Source organism: Drosophila biarmipes, chromosome 3R (assembly GCF_025231255.1).
Source record: "Drosophila biarmipes strain raj3 chromosome 3R, RU_DBia_V1.1, whole genome shotgun sequence".
Taxonomy (NCBI): Eukaryota; Metazoa; Arthropoda; class Insecta; order Diptera; family Drosophilidae; genus Drosophila; species Drosophila biarmipes.
In genome coordinates this window covers 32556739-32581379 of record NC_066616.1, presented here as the reverse complement: position 1 = coordinate 32581379, position 24641 = coordinate 32556739, and the positions used below count along the sequence as shown (strand labels likewise).

Genomic DNA, 24641 nt, shown 5'->3' with positions numbered 1-24641 from the left:
TGATAATGACACCAAAACATGGCCGTAGGTTGCTGGAATTTTGAAATATTTTCTTATCAGCCCTCCAAAGCTGATAATGCAACAGGTTCGCAGGCCACTAATTGATAGCTTTTGCGAGAGGTAAATATGGGGGAGAATTTTATCCACATATTAGTCATGCATAGGGGAATGTTTTAAAGTAACTGGGGACAAGATACAACCCTGCTAATATTGGTGACTGAAGTTTACTTATTTCTATAAATTAAAACAACATTTTTAAATCCTTTTTTTTTAAACAAAAAACTTAATTATTTGAACAATCTTTACTTTTTCAAAAAGTCAGTTTTTCGTTTCAAATAGTTCAACTTATTTAGAATTATTTATTCTTTCGTTTGACAGAAAAACTGACTAATAAATGCAATAATAATAAGTCCCATCCTTTGGTTTTTATCAAGATATTTTTATCTTAATTTATATTTTATATTAATTTATGATACCTTATTCGCTGTACGAATGGTTTTGTCAAGAAGGCTCCAAGTGTATTGATTCCCTTTCAAAGTGGCTTTACTTCATCTCTATAATATCCGAGCTCCTCCATTCTGTTCTTCATTTCTTCGTTAATGACGACCATGACACTTTCATGGCCTAATGAAATCAATCCCTAGGCTTTTTTGACATCAACTGCCATTCATAAACGTAAGCTGCATCGGAAATACCTTTTTGATGGTCGGTAATGGGTCATTGTCTATAATTAAACCGGAAGCGAGCTCTCGTATGTATACTCCTCACTCATGTGTAGGTTTTACAGTCCATTCAGTGTTTACAAAATGGCCGCGTCATTAGTGTGATTAATTGTAATAAGAGTGAATCACAGAAATCAGCCAGAGACCACAGTCAACAGAGAGGATATCTGGAATACGAAATGGGAGTAAACAATGGGTTGCTAAATCTAGAGCAGGGAAAAGAGCGCGGAACCTCCGAAAAAGCCGCGAAGGAATGCGTTATCGGTGCGTGGTGCTCCCATGATTAGATATGGCCAACTTTATCTGGCCGATAAGGTGATGTTTCACAATCGAGCAGACGGCGACAGGTGAACCGGACAGAGTTTTGGCAACGCCCCGATCGGAGCGCTAGAGCTAACTTTCAGTCTTAGCTGAGCGGCTCGCTGCAACGAACGTGTTTTTCTGCCTGGTAATTGAAAATAAATTGAAAATTGGTGACAAGTGATAAGCAAACTGATAAGCTTTTCCCCAACTGATGATGTCATCAAGTGAAAACGGCTAAGAACGGGGAAAATTGTGCATAAGAAGTGAAATACTGCCATAAAGTCCTGTGATAAATACCGAATTAAATATAAATTAAACCTTGATGTTTTTCTTTTAGCAGTGAAACGAAAAAACGAACTACTAATTTAGTGCTAAATCGAAATCGGAGTGAAAATGCGCTTCAAACTGTTTTTGCTTTGTGCGCTGGCCTGCGGCTTTATGGCCTATGTCCTGGCCAACGAGAACATATCGGAGGAGTTCGAGGATCAGATAATAAACGCGGTTCCCGAACCGGTGAAGGTGGATAAACCCAAGAGTCAGGCGGAGTTCGTGGAGGTGCCCAAGACCACGCCCGCGGTCAAAAAGCTGGAGGAGAAGGAGAAGCCGAAAACCAAGCCCCTGGCGCTGCAGAAACCCACTCTGATTCCCGTGGTCCATGTGACCAGTCGGGGAACCGATGACGTCCTCACCGTCGCCGGACTGAAACCCCAGCAGGCGTTCGGAGCCCTCGTCATGCCAAACGACTATTTGGGGGAGCTGTACGACGTGGACAACAGCGGCTACAATTGGGGTGAGTCTACCTCGATGTCCCTGGGCGCTGATTCAGTTCCACCCCATTACTCATACGCCGCGTTGCCTATCTTATCAGAACAGCTCAGTGGGTTTCAGTTTGGTTTAGTTACCAATATTTGCTCGATAACCTGTGCTCGTTCTTTCAGGTGTTGTAAGCTCCCTCTCTCGTTTTCCCTCTCTCTGTTTGGCCCGATAAGATAGTGCCGGGGTTGGGGCATTAAAAAGCTAACGATTTTCTTGTTTTCCGCTTCGGCAAACAAAACAAGTGCGTGGTGGTGGGGTGGAGAGGTTACTATATATTACATACCGGTGTGGACACAAGGGGGTTATGGAGCACACAGTCTTGCGTGATTCAGTTTACAACCACAGGTAGTGTGTGGATTTTGCAATTGCAAAGGCAGCTCTGTTTTATCAGTCGTCCAGGACTGATATATTGGCTATACGGCATTGTTTTTGGATTTTTTCTACATTAGTCAGAGCCCTTTGTTAGGCGGTGATTGAGAGATATAAAGGATTGGTTGTGGGAGAAGCAATGCTCTGATTTGCGGTGATGATTCATTACTTTGAGTTAGTTTTGGAATAGTTTGAAAACTCTATTTTCTATAGGGATATAGACCACTAAGGGAAAATATAATAATTAACTTTCCTTTACAATATTATTCTTTTACATCTTTAAAAAGAATTTCCCCACTGTTCCTCCCATTTCAAATAAAAAACTTGTAGGTTTTGCTTTCGATATCATATATTGAAATTGTCTTTAAAAGCTTAGGCTAGCTTAGACTAGAGTAAGGGTATCCTTGGGAACTTAAAACTACAATTATGGATTTACGAATTCCTGATCTCAGGCACTCATTGAGATGCGCTGCTCGTACTCCGCGATGCGCAGCCTCACAGGAACCACTAGGCTGAGATCCTCCATGATGGCGTGGTTCTGGGGCCTCACCGCGACATTGATGTTCTGCCTCAGGATGGTGGCCCTGGACTTGTCCATGGAGGGCTTGCGGCGCAGGGAGCTCTTGCGCTGGATGCCACCCTTGCCCACGCCCATGCCGGGCGCCAGGGGCGTGGCGAACTGGGCGTTGGTGGCCGCCAGTCGCTTGGGCTTGGGCGGCGGCACTTGACCGCCGTTGAGGGAACCACTGCTGCCCAGGAAACTGTTGGCGGTGCTGCTGTTGGCGGTGGTGGTGGCTATGCTCTGTGGCCGGGAGGAGCGCAACATGGCTATGAAGCGGTTGTTGGTGGCACCACCTGGCTGCAGCAGCTTGTTGAAACCCGACTCAAAGGTGTTGGTCAGCTTGTTGAAGAAGTTGATTTTGTCGGTGACAGTGGGCTGCTGCTCCGGCTCGGGATGCTGCTTCTGCTCGGGCTGTTGCTCCTGTTGCAGTGGCTCATGTTGCTCCTGCTGCCCTGTGGTCTGCGGTTTCTCCTGGCCATTATTTCGCTTGGACATTTCCAGCACCTTCTCCCTCAGCTCCATGGACCAGCGCTTCTGGGGCGTATGCAATTTGGGTCGCAGCGGGGCAATGCCATTACCGGGCTGCTCCGCTTTTGCCAATTCCACGGCCAGTTGGGTGGTGTATCGCGGCTTGGGGGTGGAGGTGATGGTCGGTGGCTGCCGGGTGGACATGACCTCGTCAATGTCCATTTCCAGTTCGCTGATGAATGAGGAGGAGGAACGGGAGGCCCCTGGACTGCCGAAGTCCGGTGACGAGGGACTCAGCTTGTAGTTATAGAACTGGAAGTTGAAAGTGCTGATGCTCATGTTGAAGGCTGATGGACGAATGTGATGCTGTTGCCAGAATGGCTGGCCTTATATAGCCGGGATTCTGGGACTACCTGCTCTAGTTTCAACACCCGACAGCTGGTCCGGGGAACTCAGGTAGCTGGCCAGATTAGCTTGACTCCATTCCGGGAAACTACCTAAGCCTTGCAAGTAAAAAAGGCCAGCATTTCCCGGTAACTGCAACCCGAACACGCGAATTTTGCGTGTTTTCCGCGCACCAATTTTACACAAATCTTTTTGCTAATCCGCGCACTTTTATAAGGTCCTTTCGAAAAGGATTAGCGAGGGTACTAATTCATAAATAGCTTAAAAACTAAAAACGCGGCAGATGTTCAGGGTTTCTGGAAGAGAAACCCGCCGGGTTTTATGGCCCACTCTCCGCTGTTGACGTTTCATTAGCTGGCTCATTACAATCAAAATCAATGCAATTAATGGCCAATAACTCACCCGACACTCGGCAATTGACAGCTGGCCAAATAGACGTAGAAAGTGGGAGAGGGAAAATGAAAAACGAAATTATAAAATACATCTGCAATTTCCATTTACTCAAGGCGAAATACGCAATTAAACAGCGACGGAATGGCGATTTTACTATGCAAATAGGTGAAAGGAGGTGTCGGGTTCTTAATAGGGTTCATAATTAATTGACGGAATTATTTATAAAGCTTAAAGGGGAACTAGGGAGAGAGATTTCTTTGAAAAAGTAAGGAATATTAATGTTAAAGAAAGTGAAAGAACAGATAAGAACTGAGAAGTTATAATTGCATCAAAGTTTTATAGCAATATTGTCAATAGCTCAAGAAGAAGTCAGAGGTAAACGGAAAATGTATATGCGTCTTTATAACTAATTAAATGCTAGAAAGTGCAAGCTTGTGTTGGAACTTTAGGTATTAAAAGAAAAGTTTCTCGAAAACAGCTACAAAATGATGCATCAGTTAGTTAGACTGCTAATTGATTTATGGAAGCACGATTACAGTCAAACTTCAGAAGTACCCATAAAATGTTCTTGGAAATTGCAATGAATGTCCTTCGCAACCTCAGCGCAACTCCTCAGGGATGCCGGAAATATTTTGAAATCTTGGCCAGCACTTTGCCACGAAAACTTCGCCAGCAATTTAAGTTTTTGACCAGCATGAGGAGCAATATCCTTAAGCGGATCCCGGGTCCTTCCAGGGGCTCCTGTTTCGGTGTCCATTGGGAACGTCAGCTTTGCACTTAATCAGCTTAAATTGCTTTAAAAGGCCAGCGGTGAAAGGAAATTAGGAGAAGGCGGAGAACGAGGGAAGACAGCCAAGTTTGCAGCAGAGAAATGAATATTAACTGTGACCTTTAATGGCCAAGTACCCGGAACGGGAGCTGCACGGAAGCGGGTGGTGGGCGGTGGGTGGCTGGAAAGTTGCAGCCGGAAAATGCAAAAAAGCCAGGAAAAGTTTTCTTTTCACTTTGTGCCCTGCAACGCAGCAAGTGCAAGGGATAATATTGTGGAATTGAAAAAGTAATCTCCCGGGATTAGGTGTGAAATTATAATGATAGGCCAGAGCTCTCGCCTCTCTAAGCTATTTGTCTTTCTGCTCTTTCTCCCTGCAGATCCCAATAACAACGTGGCCCCGCCGAGTTCGCCTTCGACGGCAGCCGGAGGCTACACCATTACGGCCGCCAGGCTGGCGGAGCTCCGGAGCACTTTCATGTACTGGTACTTCGACAAGGACATGTACGGAGGACGCGGCGACTACCAGTTCGACATCCACGCCTCCATGACGCAGCTCCACAAGAACCTGAACTTCCAGCTGCCGTTCTACGGATTCCGTTTCAACTACACGAGGGTAAGGTTCTATCTAGAATCTAAAATCTATCCCATAGAAAATAATACATTCCATATATCACATAAACATATAATCTTATTGTATATCCCCTTCCCCCCACAGCTCTCCCTCAACGGCTACTTGGAGTTCTCCGATCCCCCGGAGTACCTCACCTACCCCCTGGTTTTCCCGATCAAGGACTGGCCCGCCAAGAGGGATCCCTCCTTCATGGGCATCTTTTTCAGCAAGTGCCGAGTGGGTCGTATTTATCCGTCGGATATTGACCAGCGGACGCCCGGCGTTTACTTCCGGTAAGACAATGCATCTCGCATCTCAATCTATTTCCGCATCCTTCGCCCCCCGCTCGCATTTCCGGTTCGTTTGTATTTGTTTGCCAACCATATTTATTCGCCTTTGTTTCTCGTGGCATTTGCATATGCAAAATCAGTACACAGCACGCGCCAAACAAAAGTATTTATTCGTATGTATTCGTCCTACGTGCGCCCGTCGTCATTTACTGAAAACTAACACAAGCTAGCAAGAGTGTGTGCGTGTCCCACTCGCCACTTCCGGTTGCCCCATTTTGCATGTGTGTGCGTGAGTGTTTTTGGGCCTGCATTTATGCATGTGGCCTTCCAAGGGGTATGATTTATTTGACACAAGATTTGTTCTGCATTAATTCTGGGGATTAAATTGTGAAAGAACAGTATTTAAAGATATTTTGAAACCATTTGAATTATTTATTTAGAATTTTATTATTTTATAAAGATTCAGAGTTGGGATTTTAATATAGAATAATATTTCTCCTGATGGTGTCAAAAAGTATACTACAAAATATGTAGAACACAAAGAGGTTTAATTTCAAATAAGATCCTACTTTTACCTCAATTTACTTTGATAAATTGCGAATTAAATCAAAGAGTATATTCATTTTCGGCTTGCTGCTGCTTCAACCCCCAGCATTGTTTGTCATTGTTAGTGCTTCGTTGCTTGTTACTGTCATTTATTGCCCCAGAATTTTGCATTATTGCAGTGGTACCTGCACCTGCCAGTAATATTTCTGGGACCCCATGCGCTGACTGCCGCAGGTTTCCACCTCCATTATTTTCCCGCTGATTTCAGAATGCATTGGTGCGTGAATTCATTTCGAAATGTCCATCACCCTGATGCATTGTGAAGGGTTTTACGGAAAAGAGCATGCAACTCCATTCAACGCGTTTCCATCAGAACGAAACAATGGCATTTCGGGGCTGGAATCCCTACTTTAATTACATTCAGTTGCCCTGCACTTTTCGTACGAACTTTCGGAGGACAATGTTTAAATTTATACAAACATGAATTCCCATTATTTTTTTGTTGCCTTCCCCCGGCTAATTATGCTAATGAATGCCAGTGGGGGTTAAAAAGTTATTTGTGGTGTATTTATATGGGTTACCCCAGGGCAGCAGGGTAAAAAAGAAAAGCCCTCACAAATTCTGCGATCGCAACACAAAAAAGCAGCCACTCAAAAATGCATTAATTAGTTAAAGCGAGTTTCATCTTAAATTGCTCTTTGGTTAACCCGCAGTTTCCAGCTGTTTGGAGCATAAATTAATGCTGCTCGCCTACATTGTTTCACCAGCCTTACATTTCATGCTTCAGGCTTCCAAGGAATAGGAACTTGGATAAAAAAGACGGGGAAGGAGAGCATAAATTACTTCAAAGTGACACAGAATGACAAGTTAGTTGAGGGATGTCTGCATGTTGGAGAATGCAAGTGGGCTTTACCCCCAAGGAAAGATAGGCGAAAAACTACAAAAGTGGTTTAATCAATCTGACAGCATTATGAATGGTTTAAAGCGGTGCAAGATAAATGTTTTTCCATTGAATTGTTTTCTGGCGTTTTCGTCGTTTTCCCGTTCACTGGGTTTGTTGTCAACACTCTGTGACGCCGGCTGACAAATTGCCACAGCAGAGCAATTAACATCCTGCGAGGAGCAGGGGTGCAAGAATGGGGTGCCATGCAATGCATTTTTATAGTTTTTACACAGTCCGACAATATGTCAAACTTGCTTGTCGCATAACTCGTTCAATGGCACAGACCCTGGCATTTAATTGTCTTCGCCTCGTGTATAGCACCATCAAGGGGAAATACTCCTCCAAACTTTGATGTGTGCACTGGGAAAAATTAAATGGACACTGAAAGAAGTAATCATAAAAATAACTTACCCAATAGAATGACCCACAAAAGCCGACGAAAAGTATGCAAAAAACTGAGATTTCTGGCTTTCAAAAACCGTGTTGCATACTTCTAGATACCTAAGATAATGGATATTTTTAGCCAGAAAACCTTTTCATTTCTCTTATCATTCTTCGCTCAGTGCATTTGTGAGTGGGAGTTCAGAGGTATTACAGAACGGGGAGTGACTGGAGCTGTGACTGGAATTTAATTTAAATAACTTTGCATGGCGTTGAAAATAGAGAAGCAGAGCAGAGCGAACAGCGAAATGCGAGTGATGTAAAACTGCTGGCCACCCAGCACCACCCAGCGGCCCGCCCCTCGTACCACCCACTCGCAAGGCACCCACCCTTCCCCATCGACATCCTCCCACATGTCGGACCCTACTTATTTCGCATCAATTTAATTACACACTCGCACTTAGCGCTCAGCATTGGATTAGCCGAAAGTGCAGGGCGTTGCGCATACGCCGCGTGGACCGCCGTCCACTTTGAGCATTAAATTCATTATGAGCGCACGTTTAATTACACACACAAACGTTTAGCCGCGTCGGTTGGCGAATAAAAACTTAATGTCGTTTGTTCGGGATTTTTTCCCTTTGTTGAACGCTCGAAACTTTGTCAGCGTGTGAATTTCGATGTGTATGGGGATTTTTTGGTAAGTGCGGGAATTACTGCAGGACCTGCGAGCGTTTAATTGTTGCTTGGCAAGGGAAGCTTCCAACGGAATCTTAATTGCCGCCCTGCGTTGGTGCAATTAAAAGATTTTTGGCCGTTAGCAGCTTTGCGGCAAATGAGTCAAAGGTGCATTTGCAAACGCGGGAAATTAGGACATTAAAATGCACAAAGCGCTTTGGAGGGAAATAAAAAAGATTATTCAGAAATGTAACTGAAAGGTTTTAAAGCCTTAAAAAATGATTTCTTTTAAGACGTAGAAAGCATTCCAATATAATAGAAACTACATAAAAAGGAAAAGTTTTCAGATGGATACTGTCCTTAAGTGGATACTAGCTGAAATTCACTTTCCTAAATTTTATAGAATTCAGGCATAGCACTTCAAGCTCTTCACCCAAGTTCCTTGAAAGTGTTTTCGGCCAAAGTTTTCCCTATAACCGGGGCGCCATAATAATGCCGCTTCATTATTCCCTTTTGCCAATCATAACAAGAACTTCCCCAATCCTTCGGCCCCCAGAACCCCCTCCCCCGTCGTCCTTGGCTGGGCCATTTGCAAGTCTGTGTTTGCATTTACTGGCGAGAGCGCTTTCTGCTTTCTCCGCGCTGTTTTCTGCAGCTTACATGCAATTTTCGCCATTTTCTTTAAGTACGGCCATTGTTTCACTTTCATTTACACCCCGAGAGATGGAATTGGGCCACACGGCAAAAGGCAAAAGGCGAAGACGGAGACATGGCTGGAACGGTGGCTAAGGGGGCTAAAGGGATGAGGGAGCGGGCCTCAAATATTCCCATGCAAAGCGGCGAAAAGGCATTTTAACCTACAAATGCAGACAAAACTGTGGCAGCGCCCGAATGTATGCAATAAAGTACATAATGGCGCAGTTCAAGAACTCGCCTGCGATGGGAAAATGGGGAAAAGGCGGGCAGGGGCGGGAAATTGGGTGGAACGGCACGGAGCTCGACTTTTGTACGAGCTTCTGCTGAGTTTCTATTACTTTTTGCGACTTTCTCTATGTTGACACGGCGAGAAAAGGTCTCTAAATAATGTTTAGAGATTTTCTGAAGGCCTATAAAGAGTTTGAAGCTAATGATTAAATGTAGTGTGTTGCTTTGTGTTAATATATCATTGCAGCATAGATGTCTACTTACAAAAGGTGCTCAAAAGTAGGCAGCAAAATATAGTGTAGCATACTTTGAGACATTTTAAACCTCTAGGAGAAATCTAACATATCTTTCTGACTACAATTTTTCTTCAGTGCCTGTATAAATGTATGTGGCTTTTTGGCTTACTTACACGTAAAAGTCTACGGGTCTGCGGCTGTTTTTGGCTGCTGCGCGCGCATTTCTAGGCTGAGTGACAATTCGCATTTTTTCTTGCCCGAATGTCAATTGCAGACTTTTAAAGTTTTTTGCTCTGGGCAAACACAAATGATAAACTATGCTAGTGTGGGTTTTTGTGTGCGGTTATCTCTGAGAAGAAGAAGGTTCTTTGGCCATGGCATGCGGTTTTTTGCAGGCTGCCAGCAAACGCTTTCTATTTTTTATTCTTGTCGAGGGGAAGGAAAGTGTAATTTTGTAATTTATTGCCATTGCCATCTGCCGGCAGTTATAATTTATGTGCCCTCAAAAATTGAAAAGCACATACTGGCGGCCCTTAAATGAATGTTGTATGATAATGGCTGCATTATGAGTTTTTATTACGGATCGTTCGAGTGTTAATAAATACGCCGAACATCGGGGTAAATACCATTCTACCACTCATGTTTGTTTGCAATTCCAGAGCCCGGCGTGTGTGCGTTTCATTTATCACTACGAATGCCGGGGCAAAATCAATAAAATGTTACCGGGAAAATGCAAATAGAAAATGGCCCACATTCATCTTTGTTTGCCACACACAGAAATGCTGGAGCATAACGAGTTTTTCGATTACAATTGTTATATGTGTAGGTTGGCAGTGGCCCCAAATGAATGTCCTTGTCAAAGCAACTGGGAATTAGTTCACATTTGCTGATACTCTGGAGCCAAAGTAATTATTAGATTTTATTAAATGCCATGGACCACTGATGTAAAGTTGCATTTTGTGTCAGCTCAGTTAAGGTGTTTGCAAATAAAATGCAGGGGTTTCCAAATGTAAAGAGCTTAATTGAGGGCTCAGAATCTAATTGTAGGGCTTGGAGTGAGAGCACTTTTCCAGCTCCTATTGGTTATTTTGCCTACAGTTGGCTGTGCTTTAGGAAAACATATATTTAAGCCATAAATCCTTCCCAGTTTCGGTTGCAGCCAAATGAGTACAATCTTTTCCATTTTCATTTAAAATTCAATTTGAATACACTTAATTATTTATTTCCGTTTCGAGTTTGGTCGAATGCCTCCATTAGCAAAATCAAGCCCCCAGTTTGAATTTTTAGTTCGATTTGCGGCCAGCATCTGGACATGTTTGTATTGACCCGTCGGTTCATTTGATAAGCCTCTTATGCTAACCAGGGCTTTGACAATCCCCAATTGCTCCCTTCGATTGTGCAATTGTCCGGCAGTGAAAACTCGCCTTAGTTGTGTGTTGTAAGTGGACTGAATCAAAGGCCGCTGCCGTGTAGTAAAAAAATACCCCGGTAAATCGGCTTAAGATTTATTTGTCTGGTGCTCGCAATGGATTGGAATGGCTTTTGTCTAAGCATTTTGCATGGATCCCGTCTGTAATTCAGGCAAACTGGCTTAAAGCAATTTATGCGGCAGCCAGCACGGGCGCAAACAAACAGCTTGAAGTGCGGAGCTCGCGGCGTATGCGTAATGAATAATTAAAGCATATAAATCATACGCCACGTAGCCGCGATGGCGTCGCCAATGTGTCGGCCGTCGATACGAACGCCACTCCCCCAAAAGGCACACTTGAAAGTGCTCACGAGAGCGTAAAATAAATAAAATGTTTATGAAAATATGCCCAGCAGGGAGGTAATGAGGAAGCGCCCGAATCAGAAATTTCTCCGCCTGCTCTTGATTTATATGCCGAACATCGAATCCATTTATCATCTGGAAGATTTCCTTGCATCCGATTTGTTTTCCCATTTTCGCATCAGCCTCAGAAGTCCCGCACTGACGGAAAATCCCTTTCTATTCGCAGAGTGGAACGTGATCTCATGGGTCGCACGGACCGCTTCGGAGTGGAGGTGCGGGAGCGCACCATGTGGGACATCCGGCAGGGCGTCGTGGGCGCCGACACCTTCGTGCCCAAGCACGTGGTGATCGCCACCTGGAAGAACGTCTCCTTCGCCGGAGGAATCGACAACTCCCTCTACACGGTAAGTGGTCTCATCTGATTTATCATATAGCTCTTCTCTATATACAATCTTTTGCCTACTCCCCAGACCAACACCTTCCAAATGGTCCTGGCTACCGATGAGGTCTACACCTATATCATCTTCAACTACGCTGTTTTGAACTGGCTCTCGCACACTGAGGCTGGAGGCGATACGACAAAGGGCGAGGGCGGAGTTCCTGCATACGTAAGTGGTCAAACTCTCCTTTTTTCCGTCCTTTCACTTTTTGTCGGTTGGCACTCAATTAAACAGTTGACCACCAGGGGAAAACTTGCCAACTGATTGTGGGGCAAGAGGTTTGTTGGCATGTTTGCTCCGGTGATTTGTTCGGCAATCAAAAGGGAGAAGTAAAGTGCGAGTTGAGGACTCACAGAAAGGGATTCCTTAATATGCATAAAGTTTGCTCTGACAACTTTCAGAATCCTTGGAATCAATGAAAAATAACCAACACTCTATAACTTTAACTTTCCTTTGGCAAATGTATTCAAGAAGCTCTCATCAAATTTACAATTATCATAAGCTCAAAGCGTTTTGCGCTTGAAACTCGAGTCCTCTTCAGCCTGCAGCCACTTGCACTAATTAAACGCACAATTTAAACTTTGCCTAAGCCCGAACCATAATTGCGAACTTTGTGAGCAGTTAATTAAATGTGGAGCCATCCGAATGCATGTGTTTAATTGCACTGTGGCCCCCGGAACCCCCTACCCACTGACACACGAACCTTTCCCCCTTTTCCCCCTTTCAGGTCGGCTTCAATGCCGGCAACGGCACCCAGGCCTACGAGTACAAGCCCTACAGCCAGAACATGGTGATTCGGGACCTGGCCAACAGAGGGTGGGCCAATGGCTTCCCGGGTCGTCACATTTTCCGCGTGGACGAGCAGATTCTAATTGGCTCCTGCAACAAGGATATCGGTACGTTTGATTGCAGGGCCACTTTATCGATGGCCCTGAAAGTTAGATACTGTTTTGGGGTTTGGGTAGCTGTTTAAGAGGATTTTTGTGTGACATAGCTGGGGAGCTTTATTAAAAATCTGATAAGGATTGTTTAACAATTTAAGTCTTAACAATAATGTTTACTATTTTCAATATGCTTAAATAAATACTTATTCTAGGATAAATATCTTAAAAATTGCTTTAAAATAAAATACATTTTCAACTAGATGCTGCCCTGCTGCCACTGACCTTCGCCCCCGAGTCGGGCAACATGCTGGGTGGTCAGGTCGTCAACATCACTGGCCCCTGCTTCGACCCCAGCATCAGAGTGACCTGCCACTTCGACACGGAATCCGTGCTGGGAACCTACGTGGACAGGAACCGAGTGATCTGCGTGCAGCCCTACTTGAAGGCCGAGGGCTACATTCGCTTCCAGATCTCCGTGGGCACCCAGAGGTTCAAGTGGCGCGGCAAGTACTTCGTGGAGACCCCTGCCGCCGCCACCGAGAAGATCTTCTTCGCCAACGACGACGTGCACAAGAAGAACCCCAGCGAGATCCGCATCACCTGGAACCAGTACAACTTGACCTCGAATGCCAATGCCAACGTGATGATCTCGCTGTGGGGCTACCGGGAGACCAAGATCGAGCCCCAGCTGGAGTACATCGACATCATCGAGGCCTCGTACTCCAACTCCGGCAGCTACGTGATCACGCCCTCGAACTACATCAACCGGAACAACATTAACCGGGACATGCAGTTCGGGTTCCTCCAGATCAACCTCACCCAGCCCGAGCAGTACTCGGGATTGGCCATCAGTCCGTAAGTAGATGTTAAATATATTGGGTCCCTAGGAGTCCTTCCTAACTGAAAGAGGAGATATGTTAACTCAGCTATTTTAACAGCATATTGTTTTACTTTAACCTACTTAACCATCAGCTGATCATAGCTAGCATTGTATAAATTAGTTCCCCCGTTCAGTTGCATTTGCAGTAACCCCAGAATCCCTCCCCAGATTCCCTTGTTATTGCGATTTAATTGATTCTCGGTTGTCTCAATGTGTCATCCCAGTGCCTCGATGGTCTGTCCTTGTTTTTATTCAATTTGTCGGGCAATTTCAATGAGAATGCGAACGGGCTCCTCCAGAGAGAGCCACTAGATACCAGTTGCGATGGTAAACCAGCCCACTCCCCTCGGCTGCAATCAATTTGCTCCGGCTTGGCTCGGCTAGAGATTGCTTATTATGACAGCCTGTAATTGCGAGGCATTCTCGGAGCTAATCAATAATGGAAATGTGTTTTTAATGGCCCCGGCCAGTGGTAATCGCTGTCATGTTTGTTAGCCAGTCTTCTGCGCTTAAGCCTTTCCTTCACGTCCTGCTATTATTTTGCACTTAAACGCGAATCATCTTCCGAGCCATAAAATTTGTTGGCCCAAAATACAAGTTATATTTAGCAAGATGCCCAGTTTGACGAGTAGGAATTTCCGAGGGTTCGTTCAGGTCTGCACAGGGAGAAGTTATCAAGATTTCAATGAAAAAATAATATTGGAAAAAATCAAGTATTTGTACCAAGTATAGATAATAATATATTTTAAAGGGAATTGGGTTCCAAGCAGATACCTATTATGAAGTATGTTTTTGTTATTAAACAAATATACTTTTGGTAGTGCCATAAATTATACAAGTATCTCTCCCTTTTTTGCCCCTGTTTCTTTTCCCCTAAGACGCAATACAAAACCGTTTTATTCTTTTTGGTTTACGGCACCTTTGGGTGTCGTTAGTCGGCCCAAAGTGGCGGGTGCCCAAATAAATTGTTAGAATTGTTCCAACATTTAATTTCCATTTGATGACCGGGTAATTGTGAAAACTTAATGAAAAATATTTCCATGGCAGCGCGAGGCGTGAATTGCCATCGAAGGCTAACTAGGCAACGGCTAATGGCAATATCGTGTCGCTCGTCAGGAAAAGAGAAGGTTAAATCGCGTTTATTAGCTGGCATTTGGCAGGGCAATCCGCTCGAATGTCAGAGGTGGATGAATGTCATCCGCTGTACCGCTTGCCTTGAAATTAGTCTTTGGCATACATTTTCACAATGCAATTTCCCACTCTCCCGCTTCCAGGGTCCTGTGGTCCCGACCGATTCCATTGGCCTGGTATATGGCGCCGCAGTGGGAGCGACAGCACGGAAAACGCTGGGCGAGAGCTCTCTGCGATAATTGGATTCGCGCCGACCGATTCCTCAGGTAAGGCTCAGCAAATATGCATTTGCATTTGCATTTGGCCCGCTAATTAAAAGCAGCCGAAAACGCCGATGGGGACTGGCCAAATGGAGGCTGGCTAATTAGCCGAGGATTGCAATAAAGGGACTTCCCAGCCTGAACATTCATATTCCCCATTTCGCAGGAACTTTGCCGCCGACCTGCCCCTGTGCCCCTGCACCCTGGACCAGGCTGTCCTGGACAAGGGACGCTTCCGTCCGGACCGGGAGTGCGACAAGGACTCGAACCCAAGCTGCCTGAGGCACCGCGGAGCCATCCACTGTGTGGTCAGCGGAACGCCAGTGTAAGTGGAATAAATAAATATAATTTATGATTTATAGGAAATCAAGAATGCTAGAGAAAGCATTTTAAATTCATTTCAAATGGTGTCCAAAACTATGCAACAATACTTTATATTTAACTGTTTCATAGCATACTTTTGGGCACCATAGAAAATAATTTTGAATTTCTAAAGGAAGGAGACAGTAGGCCATCAACTCTTTGACAAGTTGTGTCGTGGGAAAAAAAAAAAAAAAAAAACAAAGTGCGTGCTTACGCGTTATTATTTTGTTATCTATTCTTCGTGTGCTAATAATAGCACAGATCATAAAAATTCGGACGCTGTCTAGCGCAGTGTCGGCAGTGGGACAACAACAACAACATAAGTGTAGTGCGACAAGACTGCATTTGTGCCCGCTAGGGCATCGCTGTTCCCCTCACATTGCGCGCAGCCGTACAAGAGGGGCAACAAAAGCAGTGATTGACTTACATTCGACTTTGCATAAAATCGAGAGAAATGGCAAATACCAGAGAAACAATGCTTCTGGGCGAAGCTCTGAAAAAAGCCGTCATGGACGAGGTGATTCCAGGAGAGTTAACCCTGGCAAAAAATCTGGCCACTAGCGGCAAGCTTAACTCATATGGTATAGCAGTATCAAGCAGTAATGCAGCCTGTATCACCAGTACTCTGACAACAACTCACAGTCCAATATATACCTACACTACATCATCACCCAGCATATGCAGTGGCATGTGCTCAACGCCTATGCCTCCTAAAGCATTAAGCACTTCTATAGACTTCCCCCCTCTACCGGGCCTCAATGAATCTGATTCACCCAGATGGCAAAAAATCCAGAGCCAGAAGAGGAAGGGGTCATCGAACTCACCAATAAGTCAACGAAAACGTGCCGATATTAGAAATTTAGAACCCAGTGACCCTGTGTCAGCAAACAGGTTCGAAACACTATCAGTTGATGACGATGAGATGGACTGCAATAGTGTGGACGAACCATCGACTAGCGCTGCAGCAGCGGCTTACCGTTCTCACACCGCTTCTAAGGCTAAAGACAGCAATGCACATAACAAGAACGCAAACGTACAAAGTAAAACTGATTCATCTACGGTAAAATCTGCTTCTACTGGTAGTCCAAAACCACCACCAATCGTTCTTATGGACGTGACAAACGTGAACGAACTTCTTATCGCTATCGAGGAAGTTACAAATCTTGAAAATGTTGAAATCAAATCCTCTGTGGGCTCCACTCACAGAATCTACACCAAAGACGCAAACACCTACAGGGCTGTAGTACGACAACTAAATTCCCTGAAAATTGAATTCCATTGCTATCAATTGAAAGACGAGAAACCATTCAGAGTTGTTGTGCGAGGATTACACCATTCACAGCTCCATCATAAAATCAAAGAGGAATTACTCAGACAGGGGCATAAAGTTCTATCAATATATAACCCAAAAAGCAACAAGAGCGGTGAACAGATGAACCTCTTCTTCATTAATGTAGAAAAGAATCTAAATAACAAAGATATACTCCAACTACGATCTCTATGTCGCCAACGCGTCCGTTTTGAAGTAGCCAGAAAAGCACAAGACATAGTGCAATGTCGGAGATGCCAATCGTTTGGTCATACTGCAAGATATTGCTACAGACCTTTTATCTGTGTCTCTTGCGGTGACTACCATAAATCATCAGATTGTCCCAGAAGCAAAGAAGCACCAGCAACTTGCACTCACTGTGGTGAAAATCACCCAGCTAACTTCCGTGGCTGCAAATCCTATCAAAAATTGCTCAAAATGAACGAAAATTTACAGAAAACCCCAAAAGTGAGCATAAACAATAACTCTACACCCAAACATTATGAAAATGGAGTTTCTTATGCTCAAATAGCCAGAAATGCAAATCCAATCACGGAAAAACAAAACAAACGACCAGGAAACCTAACAAATAGGCTACAGGACGCCATTCAACAGCAACATCACTACGGTGCAAAAAATCATGCGCACTTTTTCCCAGATGTGTCACAACAGCAAAATGCACAAGAATCTAAACTAGAAATGGCAGTTGCATCGCTCTCAAAAGCTATCGAGGGTCTATACGCCATGCAAGCCCAGATGCTGAAGATGCTGGTTGCAATTAACGCGCAACTTACACAATGTCCCAAATAAAAATTCTCACCTGGAACACGCGAGGTGCTGCCGGCAAAATGACGGAAATCGGCCACCTTGCGGAGAGAGAGAATATTGACATTCTCCTTCTCACTGAAACGAAGACATCCAACCTTCAACTATTTGGATATGAAGTCTACACTTCAAATCTACCTGACGGCAGCCACAGGGGTGGAGCTGCAATCCTGGTTAACAAAAAGATCAATCACTTTCCCATCGAGCCAATCGTCCATGCTAAAGTCCAAATCGTGGGTGCCAGAATCCAAACATGTATAGGACAAATATTCATCGGATCAATCTATTGCCCTCCGAACTTCAGCTGGACTCAATCAGAATTTGATGACATATTCGCTAACTTCAACTTCCCAAGATCATTTATCAGCGGAGACTGGAACGCCAAACATCCATGGTGGGGTTCTGCGATCACCTGTCACCGAGGTAACTTACTTGCCGCAAGCGCCATCTCAATTAACGCCAACATCCTGGCGACTGGAGCACCAACATACTATCCAAGCGCAGTAAATCGAAGACCATCCTGTTTAGACTTTGCAATTTATCGCAACATTCCACACGACAAGCTAAGCATCAGAGACAGCTGGGACCTTGAATCGGACCACCTATCTCTCATCACTACATTAAAAACAGAAGCCATACAATGCACTCAACGTAGACAACTTCTTAGCAAACACACAAATGTAGCTGTTTTCAAGGAAGAACTATGTAGATCGATACGCCTTAACATTGAGCTCAACTCTGCTGCTGAGATTGACGACGCTGTAGACCTCTTCACTACCAACGTAACAAATGCGGCGAGGAGTGCAAACGTGTACACTGCAAACAATCATGGCAGAGCCCTCATACGCCACTCGAATAGAATTGACCCAAACATTGCAGAGATTCTAGTCCGTAAGAGAGCACTGAGAAGACGTTATATTCGAACGCACAGTCCTGAGGATAAAGCTCAATGGCATAGATGCGCCAGAGAGCTTCACGTTGCCATGGCTGAATTGAAAAATGCGCAATTCGAACATATGCTGACCAATATGGACTATTCTAATGATTCCATTTTTAATATGTGGTCCTTTACCAAAAAAGTAAAAAGAATGCCACAGAAAGTTACGCCTCTGAAGAACAGCAATGGTAACTGGTGTCGCTCCTTAGAAGAGCAAGTACAAACATTTGCGGAACACCTTGGCGACAGATTCACTGCGTTTAATTTCGCATCCGAGGAGGATATCAACAGAATAAACGAAATACTACAGCGCCCTTTCCAGATGTCACCTCCAATAAGACATATCCGTCTGGAAGAAGTCTCAAACATGATACGTACCCTCAAAAGTCGAAAGGCGCCAGGTCATGACCTAATAAGCAACGCAGTACTTAAAATCCTTCCCAAGAGAGCACTATTACTTATCACATTGATATTCAATGCGATACTTAGAGTGCAATACTTTCCCAAAAAATGGAAGAGTGCTAGAATCAGTATGATTCTAAAGCCAGGGAAACCGGAACAGGATCCATGCTCCTACCGGCCTATCAGCCTCCTGCCCTCTTTATCGAAGGTAATGGAAAGGCTGATAGCTTCCCGACTTATAATACACCTAGAAGACAATGATACTATCCCAATGCACCAATTCGGATTCAGAGCCGGCCACAGTACGATTGAGCAATTGCACCGTGTAGTCAATCACATCCTGAAGGCCTACGACAATAAAGAATACTGCAACGGCATCTTTCTTGACATACAACAGGCATTTGATAGAGTTTGGATCCCGGGACTACTAGCCAAAGTCAAAACAGCGCTGCCAGCCAACCTGTTTGAGCTCATCAGATCGTTTCTCACAAACAGAGATTTTTGCGTCCAGTCCAGAGACGCAATCTCTGCAAATGTTGCCATTACAGCTGGCGTTCCCCAAGGAAGCGTCTTAGGACCGCTACTGTACTCCATCTTTACAGCAGACATCCCCAAGCCAAGCTATGAAGAAATGACCTACGACAACAGCAAAATGCTGCTGGCCAGCTTCGCTGACGACGTCTGCTTTCTCAGCTCCTCGAACAGTGAGACCGAGTCTTCACAAACGCTGCAAACCTACCTCAACGAATTCGAGAAATGGGCCACGGCGAACAATATCAAAATCAACGAAAGCAAATGCGTAAACGTTTGCTTTACGTTACGCCGAAAAACAACTCCGGTGGTCCACATTAATAATGTGGACATAGAGCAAGCGACTAAGGCGAAATACCTAGGCCTCACACTGGACAAACGCCTAACCTTCCGAGAACATATTGCCAGAGTCGTCAAAATGTGCAACCTAAAGCGGAACCAATTATTCTGGATGCTAAACAAGAAAAGCAAACTATCTCTAAGATGCAAGCGGCGCATTTATCAACAAATCATCGCACCAACTTGGAGATATGGAATCCAAATTTGGGGAGTGGCGGCTGCGTCCCACCGAAAACGTTTCCAAACCGTCCAGAACAAAACATTAAGACAAATCACTGGCTGTGAGTGGTTCGTTAGCGGCCAAACGCTTCACAATGACCTAAACCTGAGTCTTGTTGAAGACCAAATATCGTTCTTCTCAAGCAGGTACAACGACCGTCTAACTGCCCACCGTAATCGTCTAGCCCGGAGATTACAGGGGGCTATCCCAATTCGCAGGCTCAAAAGAAGACATTTTGGGCTGCTCCTAAGAGACTAATATGAATATATTATTTACTTGAAACTAGTCGTAATTTGATCTACTCCTATATACCAAGTTGAAAACTAATTATAATTTATAATTAAGAGATTATTTACTTAAGAAAACATTTAGGTTAAAGGCTTTAATTAGATCTGTTCCTGGATTATATTAAATAAAGATGTTAATTAATAAAAAAAAAAAAAGGAAGGAGAACAATGTTTTTGAGTTTTAAATGTATATTTTCTTTGAATTAACTCATAACCATCCTCCGTCTTCAGTGCCCAAGGAGCCGAGCAGCAGTGCTGCTACGACCGCTACGGCTTCCTCATGCTGACCTACGACCAGATGTGGGGCTCCCGACCCCGCCGCGTCCACAACCTGGGCAAGATGCCCTGGAACGAGGCCAGCAAGGTGCCCTCGCTGTCCATGTGGTTCCACGACATGCGGCCGTTCTACTCCTGCTGCTACTGGCAGGAGGAGCAGGCGGTGGGCTGCGAGACGTACCGCTTTGAGCGTCGTCCCTCGCAGGACTGCGTGGCCTATCAGGCGCCGGGCATCGCCGGTGTCTTCGGCGATCCCCACTTCGTGACCTTCGACGGCACGGCATACACCTTCAACGGCCTGGGCGAGTTCGTCCTGGCACGCAGCGTGGATGAGAGCAATAAGTTCGAGGTGCAAGGACGATTCGAGCAGCTGCCAAATAACTTCTACGGCGAGGTGAAGGCCACCCACTTGACGGCGGTGGCGATGAGGGGCAACACCACCACCACGATTGAGGTCCGCCTGCGTCCTCTGCACGCCCGGTGGCGCTACCGCCTGGATGTCCTCGCCGATGGCCGCAGGGTGTACTTCGATAGGGAGAGTCTGAAGTTCCAGCACTTTGATGGTGTAACCGTGTACACCCCGACCTATCTGCTCAACCAGTCCCAGGTGGTGGTGCAGTTCGACGCGGGCATCGGAGTTGAGGTGGTGGAGAACGAGGGCTTCATGACGGGCCGCGTCTTCCTGCCCTGGAAGTTTATAGTGAGTGCCAAATAATATTTCTCATTTTTTATACTTTATTTTATAAATTTACTATAATTCCAGAACAAAACAGCTGGTCTCTTTGGCAACTGGAGCTTTAATAAATTGGACGACTTTATGCTACCCAATGGGCAGGTGGCTTCTCTAAATCTGAATGATCTGCGCAGCATCCACACCAACTTTGGCATCAAATGGATGCTCACGGATCGCGAGGTTCCTGGAGTGGGAGCTGCGCTATTTACCCGGGAGTTCGGAAGGATGTCCAGTTACTATGCGAATGCCACCTTCCAGCCAAACTATGTCCTGGATCCCGCGGACTTCCTGCCCACCAACCGCACCTACGATCTGGAGAGAGCTGAAGAACTCTGTGGAGAGTGTATGCAGTGTCAATATGATTATGCGATGACCCTAAATCGAGATTTGGCGCACTTCACCAAGAACTACTACGACACCTTAGTCAATATGCAGGCTGAGAATGCAGTGTAAGTATAATCCTAAAATGGATAATTTTTCAGTAATGGAAAAATGTATATTTTTATTTATGTTGGTGTTTATCTAATGATTCATATCTTCTTATTTCCACAGACGCGTGGTATCTTGTGGTGTCTTGCAGACCCCTCGATTCGGCAGAAAGCTTAGCTTTGATTTCATGCCTGGCGCCAAGGTGTCCTTTGAGTGTAACGAGGGCTTTATCCTGATTGGAGATCAACGTCGAGAGTGTTTGTCCAACGGTCTCTGGAACATTCCCGAATACGGATACACCGAGTGTCTACGTAAGTACCCAATTCTTGGCAATATCCCTTAGTTTAGGGGCTCTTAGATCTACCAACAGTTCAACTGACTGACTGAATTAGAACTTTACCTAAGCTTTTTCGGTGTATTTAGTATGGATATAGAAGTATCTTATAAATACAGAAATATCTTAAAATTGTGTTTCCTTGATGTCAAAAGCTTCTTAAAAAAGATTGCACGAGGCTTCGAAAATAAGTAACTAATCCAGTCAGCCAGTACACAGTGGGAACACGTTCTGGAACCCCCTGATCCTCACCGATCCTTTCCAACCTTTGACCCGTGCAGGTGAGGTGTACTACACGCGTCGCGTCGCTTTCATAGCAATTGGCATTATCTTCCTGGTGATCTGCCCACTGATGCTGTGCATCGTGTGCGGCGTGTATCGCTACCGCCAGAAGCAGCTGAAGGAGGATCCGCAGTGGCAGATGCCCATGCTGCCCCGCTCGAGGGCTAGTTCCGCTCGCAATCTGAGAACGCTGAACTACGACGACGACAGCGATACGGACGCCAGCACACTGAAGAAAAGTAGGTCCTACGACAAAGTATATCGCACGAACGAACCATTACCTGGCAAACCGCAAATTGATTTTCCAGCTAAGAAATGGGATCTCGATGAGAACGACGAGGATGTGACCTCGTCCGAAGGTAGTCAAAATAGAAACAGCTCAAAGTTAGCCAGGGACATTTCCTACATTAATCCGAACGTGCCCACAGGTGAGAAGCCGAAGCAGCTGGGTCGCCGGTCCCTGCACTCCGCCTCCGGAACGGATTTGGATCAGCACGGCTCGCCGGTGGACGAGGATCGTCACCCGGACGAGGACGACGACTTCGATGAGGCGGATGTCCACACGGGCACCACCCACCCGGCGGGCTATCACCAGCCCCTGTCGCCGGAGGAGGCGGACCAGCTGCACCGCCAGCAGTACAGTCCCACCTTCAGTGGCCTGGACAGCCGCACCAGTGGTGCCAGCTCCATAAACTACACCCCCCAGGCGGCGACACAGAACCGCTTCGGAGGTGTGCCAGTGCTGCCCAGCAACACCCAGTACTACAGCAGGCCCCCGTCGAGCGTGAACGCCGTGCCCCTGCGCACAGCTCCTGCGCCGCTGACGCAGGACACTGGCCTGCCGTTGCCCCCACTGGCCACCTCGCCCACCCCCTCGGTGCAAAAGTCCACGGAGGTCTGAGGATCCGAACTCATCCCGGTCCCCACTAGCTGCAAAGTTCAAATAGGAGCCACCCCCAATTAATAACTAATTTTAAGTACCTGTTATGCCGCCAACTTTGAACCACCCACCTGCCCGCGACGCTTCCATTTCTATTGTTCTACTGCTGTTTTCCCGAGGCCATGACCACATCCAACAGTAACACCTACCATGTAACAATTATTTAATAGTCCAATCCGAAAACCGAATCCTTGTACATTAAGCTTAATTCTAATGGCAATTCATTTGTATTTCGTCGGCCCAGGTAAACAATCATCATTTTATACATTGAATAAACCAAAACACTTGTTTATAGTAGTTTACTTGTAAATACTGAATAATGTTCTCGGTTCCCTTGCAGGCGGATTCGATAATGCCAATTGTTACATGAAAGTTGACACTTCGCAGGGTTCGCTTTGTTTGCTGCTTAGCTGCCTGTCAATTTTCTGTAATAATTTGCATGGCAGGCGGCTGGCATTGCAGATTGCACTGGGAAAGGTGGGCAGAGGGAATTGGAATTTAATATTAAACCATTATGCGACACTCCCCCACTTTTCCCAGTGTACTCTTGCCAATGCAGCGACAGTGCAAACGAAAATTACATGAAATTTACAACGGAGACGAGACCGAAGCCAAAGACATTAATCTTCAGCTGTCACTGTGTTTTTTGTGCTCCGTCTCAATGTTGTTGCCACCACTGCCACGCCCCCGTGCTCCACCCACGCCCCTTCCATCGGGACAGAATGTATTGTGTGCATTACGCCAATGTCAATCAATCTTGAGCAAATTGATGGACAAGTTGCCGTTACTTATGTCTGTTTGTCCGCCGGCGAGTCCTTGGTCCTCCTCATCAATGAGCGGGTGTGGAGCGTTCTGGCCGGGAGATAGACACGGCACAGTGGCAGGACGAGGTCTCAAAACTAGGCGGCTGTAGTTTCCAGCCTGAGTGGCTGGATGGATGGCAGGGAAAAGCTAGATGGATAGCCGGTTGGCTGTTTTATTTATGGGCAGAGATGGCAAGGTAACACTTTTGAAAGGGCAAGGTGAAGGGTATGTGGAATATATCTGTCTGGATAAAAAATCAAAGTTAAGAGCACTTATAAATAAAAAAAGGGTCTTAAATTTAAATGTCCATAAGTTAATGGAATTTAAAATAAATCAATTAAGGATCTATAATCGCAGATGTAAAGTTACTGTAAAGGGTATTTGAAGTGCCATTACTGTTCGTAGAACCCATAGCTCATGTCCCCGTTCCCCACCCACAAAGAATCCTTTGTCTATTCTCGATTGCATACCTTTGCAGGACATGAGGAGCACTCGGCGCGGGTGGCGAGCATCTCGCTGGGAATGGTCCTGCTCATCCTCATTCCCTGCCTCTTACTGCTGGTGTGCGGCGCGAACTATTGGATCCGCGAACGAATCGCCAGGGAGGAGGAGGAAGCAGCCCAGGCTCTGCTGCCCAAGTCCAAGTGGCAGAAGCAACATGTAATTTGATTTCCTCATTGATGAGCTGCCGAGGAAATGCGATCGTGTGCTGAATCACAAATCACAGAACGCGGAATCAAAAACCTCAGATGTAATTACCCAATTTTATTAACATTGGACCTGCATCAAAACTCTATTTATTGAACACCAAATCAAATAAAACAAAAAATTTAATCCAATTGTAGTTGT

At 45.4% G+C, this 24641-nt stretch overlaps 2 protein-coding genes across 8 annotated transcripts; one reads left to right on the top strand and one right to left on the bottom strand.

Moving 5' to 3' along the window:
* The first annotated feature begins 1058 nt into the window (after positions 1-1058).
* Positions 1059-24631, top strand: LOC108025308 (protein mesh). 7 transcript variants are annotated; one of them, XM_017095709.3, is made up of 15 exons: positions 1141-1815; positions 5188-5423; positions 5526-5713; positions 11413-11590; positions 11657-11794; positions 12354-12522; positions 12771-13365; positions 14665-14787; positions 14948-15106; positions 20226-20970; positions 21034-21452; positions 21556-21743; positions 22048-22287; positions 22357-22407; positions 22477-23298. In XM_017095709.3, exons 1-15 carry the CDS (start codon positions 1419-1421, stop codon positions 22947-22949), a joined length of 4299 nt encoding a protein of 1432 aa, XP_016951198.1. In that variant the 5' UTR covers positions 1141-1418; the 3' UTR covers positions 22950-23298. The 7 variants fall into 7 exon arrangements, with proteins under 7 accessions (XP_050744663.1, XP_050744664.1, XP_016951198.1 ...); XM_050888706.1 differs by having other exon boundaries at positions 1059-1170; positions 1363-1815; positions 22048-23298; XM_050888707.1 differs by having other exon boundaries at positions 1077-1170; positions 1366-1815; positions 22048-23298.
* On the bottom strand, positions 2554-3611 carry LOC108025309 (protein bottleneck). The gene has a single exon (XM_017095710.3). It carries the CDS (start codon positions 3577-3579, stop codon positions 2659-2661), a length of 921 nt encoding a protein of 306 aa, XP_016951199.1. The 5' UTR covers positions 3580-3611; the 3' UTR covers positions 2554-2658.
* Positions 24632-24641: the final 10 nt, after the last annotated feature.

What these genes read in the sequence shown, in the direction of transcription:
- LOC108025309 (XM_017095710.3), bottom strand. Translation starts at nt 3,579, where the DNA reads ATGAGCATCAGCACTTTCAACTTCCAGTTCTATAACTACAAGCTGAGT.
- LOC108025308 (XM_050888706.1), top strand. Translation starts at nt 1,419, where the DNA reads ATGCGCTTCAAACTGTTTTTGCTTTGTGCGCTGGCCTGCGGCTTTATG. An exon ending in CTCCTGCAACAAGGATATCG is followed by an intron (nt 12,523 to 12,770) that starts GTACGTTTGATT and finishes ATTTTCAACTAG; the next exon opens with ATGCTGCCCTGCTGCCACTG. An exon ending in TCGGGATTGGCCATCAGTCC is followed by an intron (nt 13,366 to 14,664) that starts GTAAGTAGATGT and finishes TCCCGCTTCCAG; the next exon opens with GGTCCTGTGGTCCCGACCGA.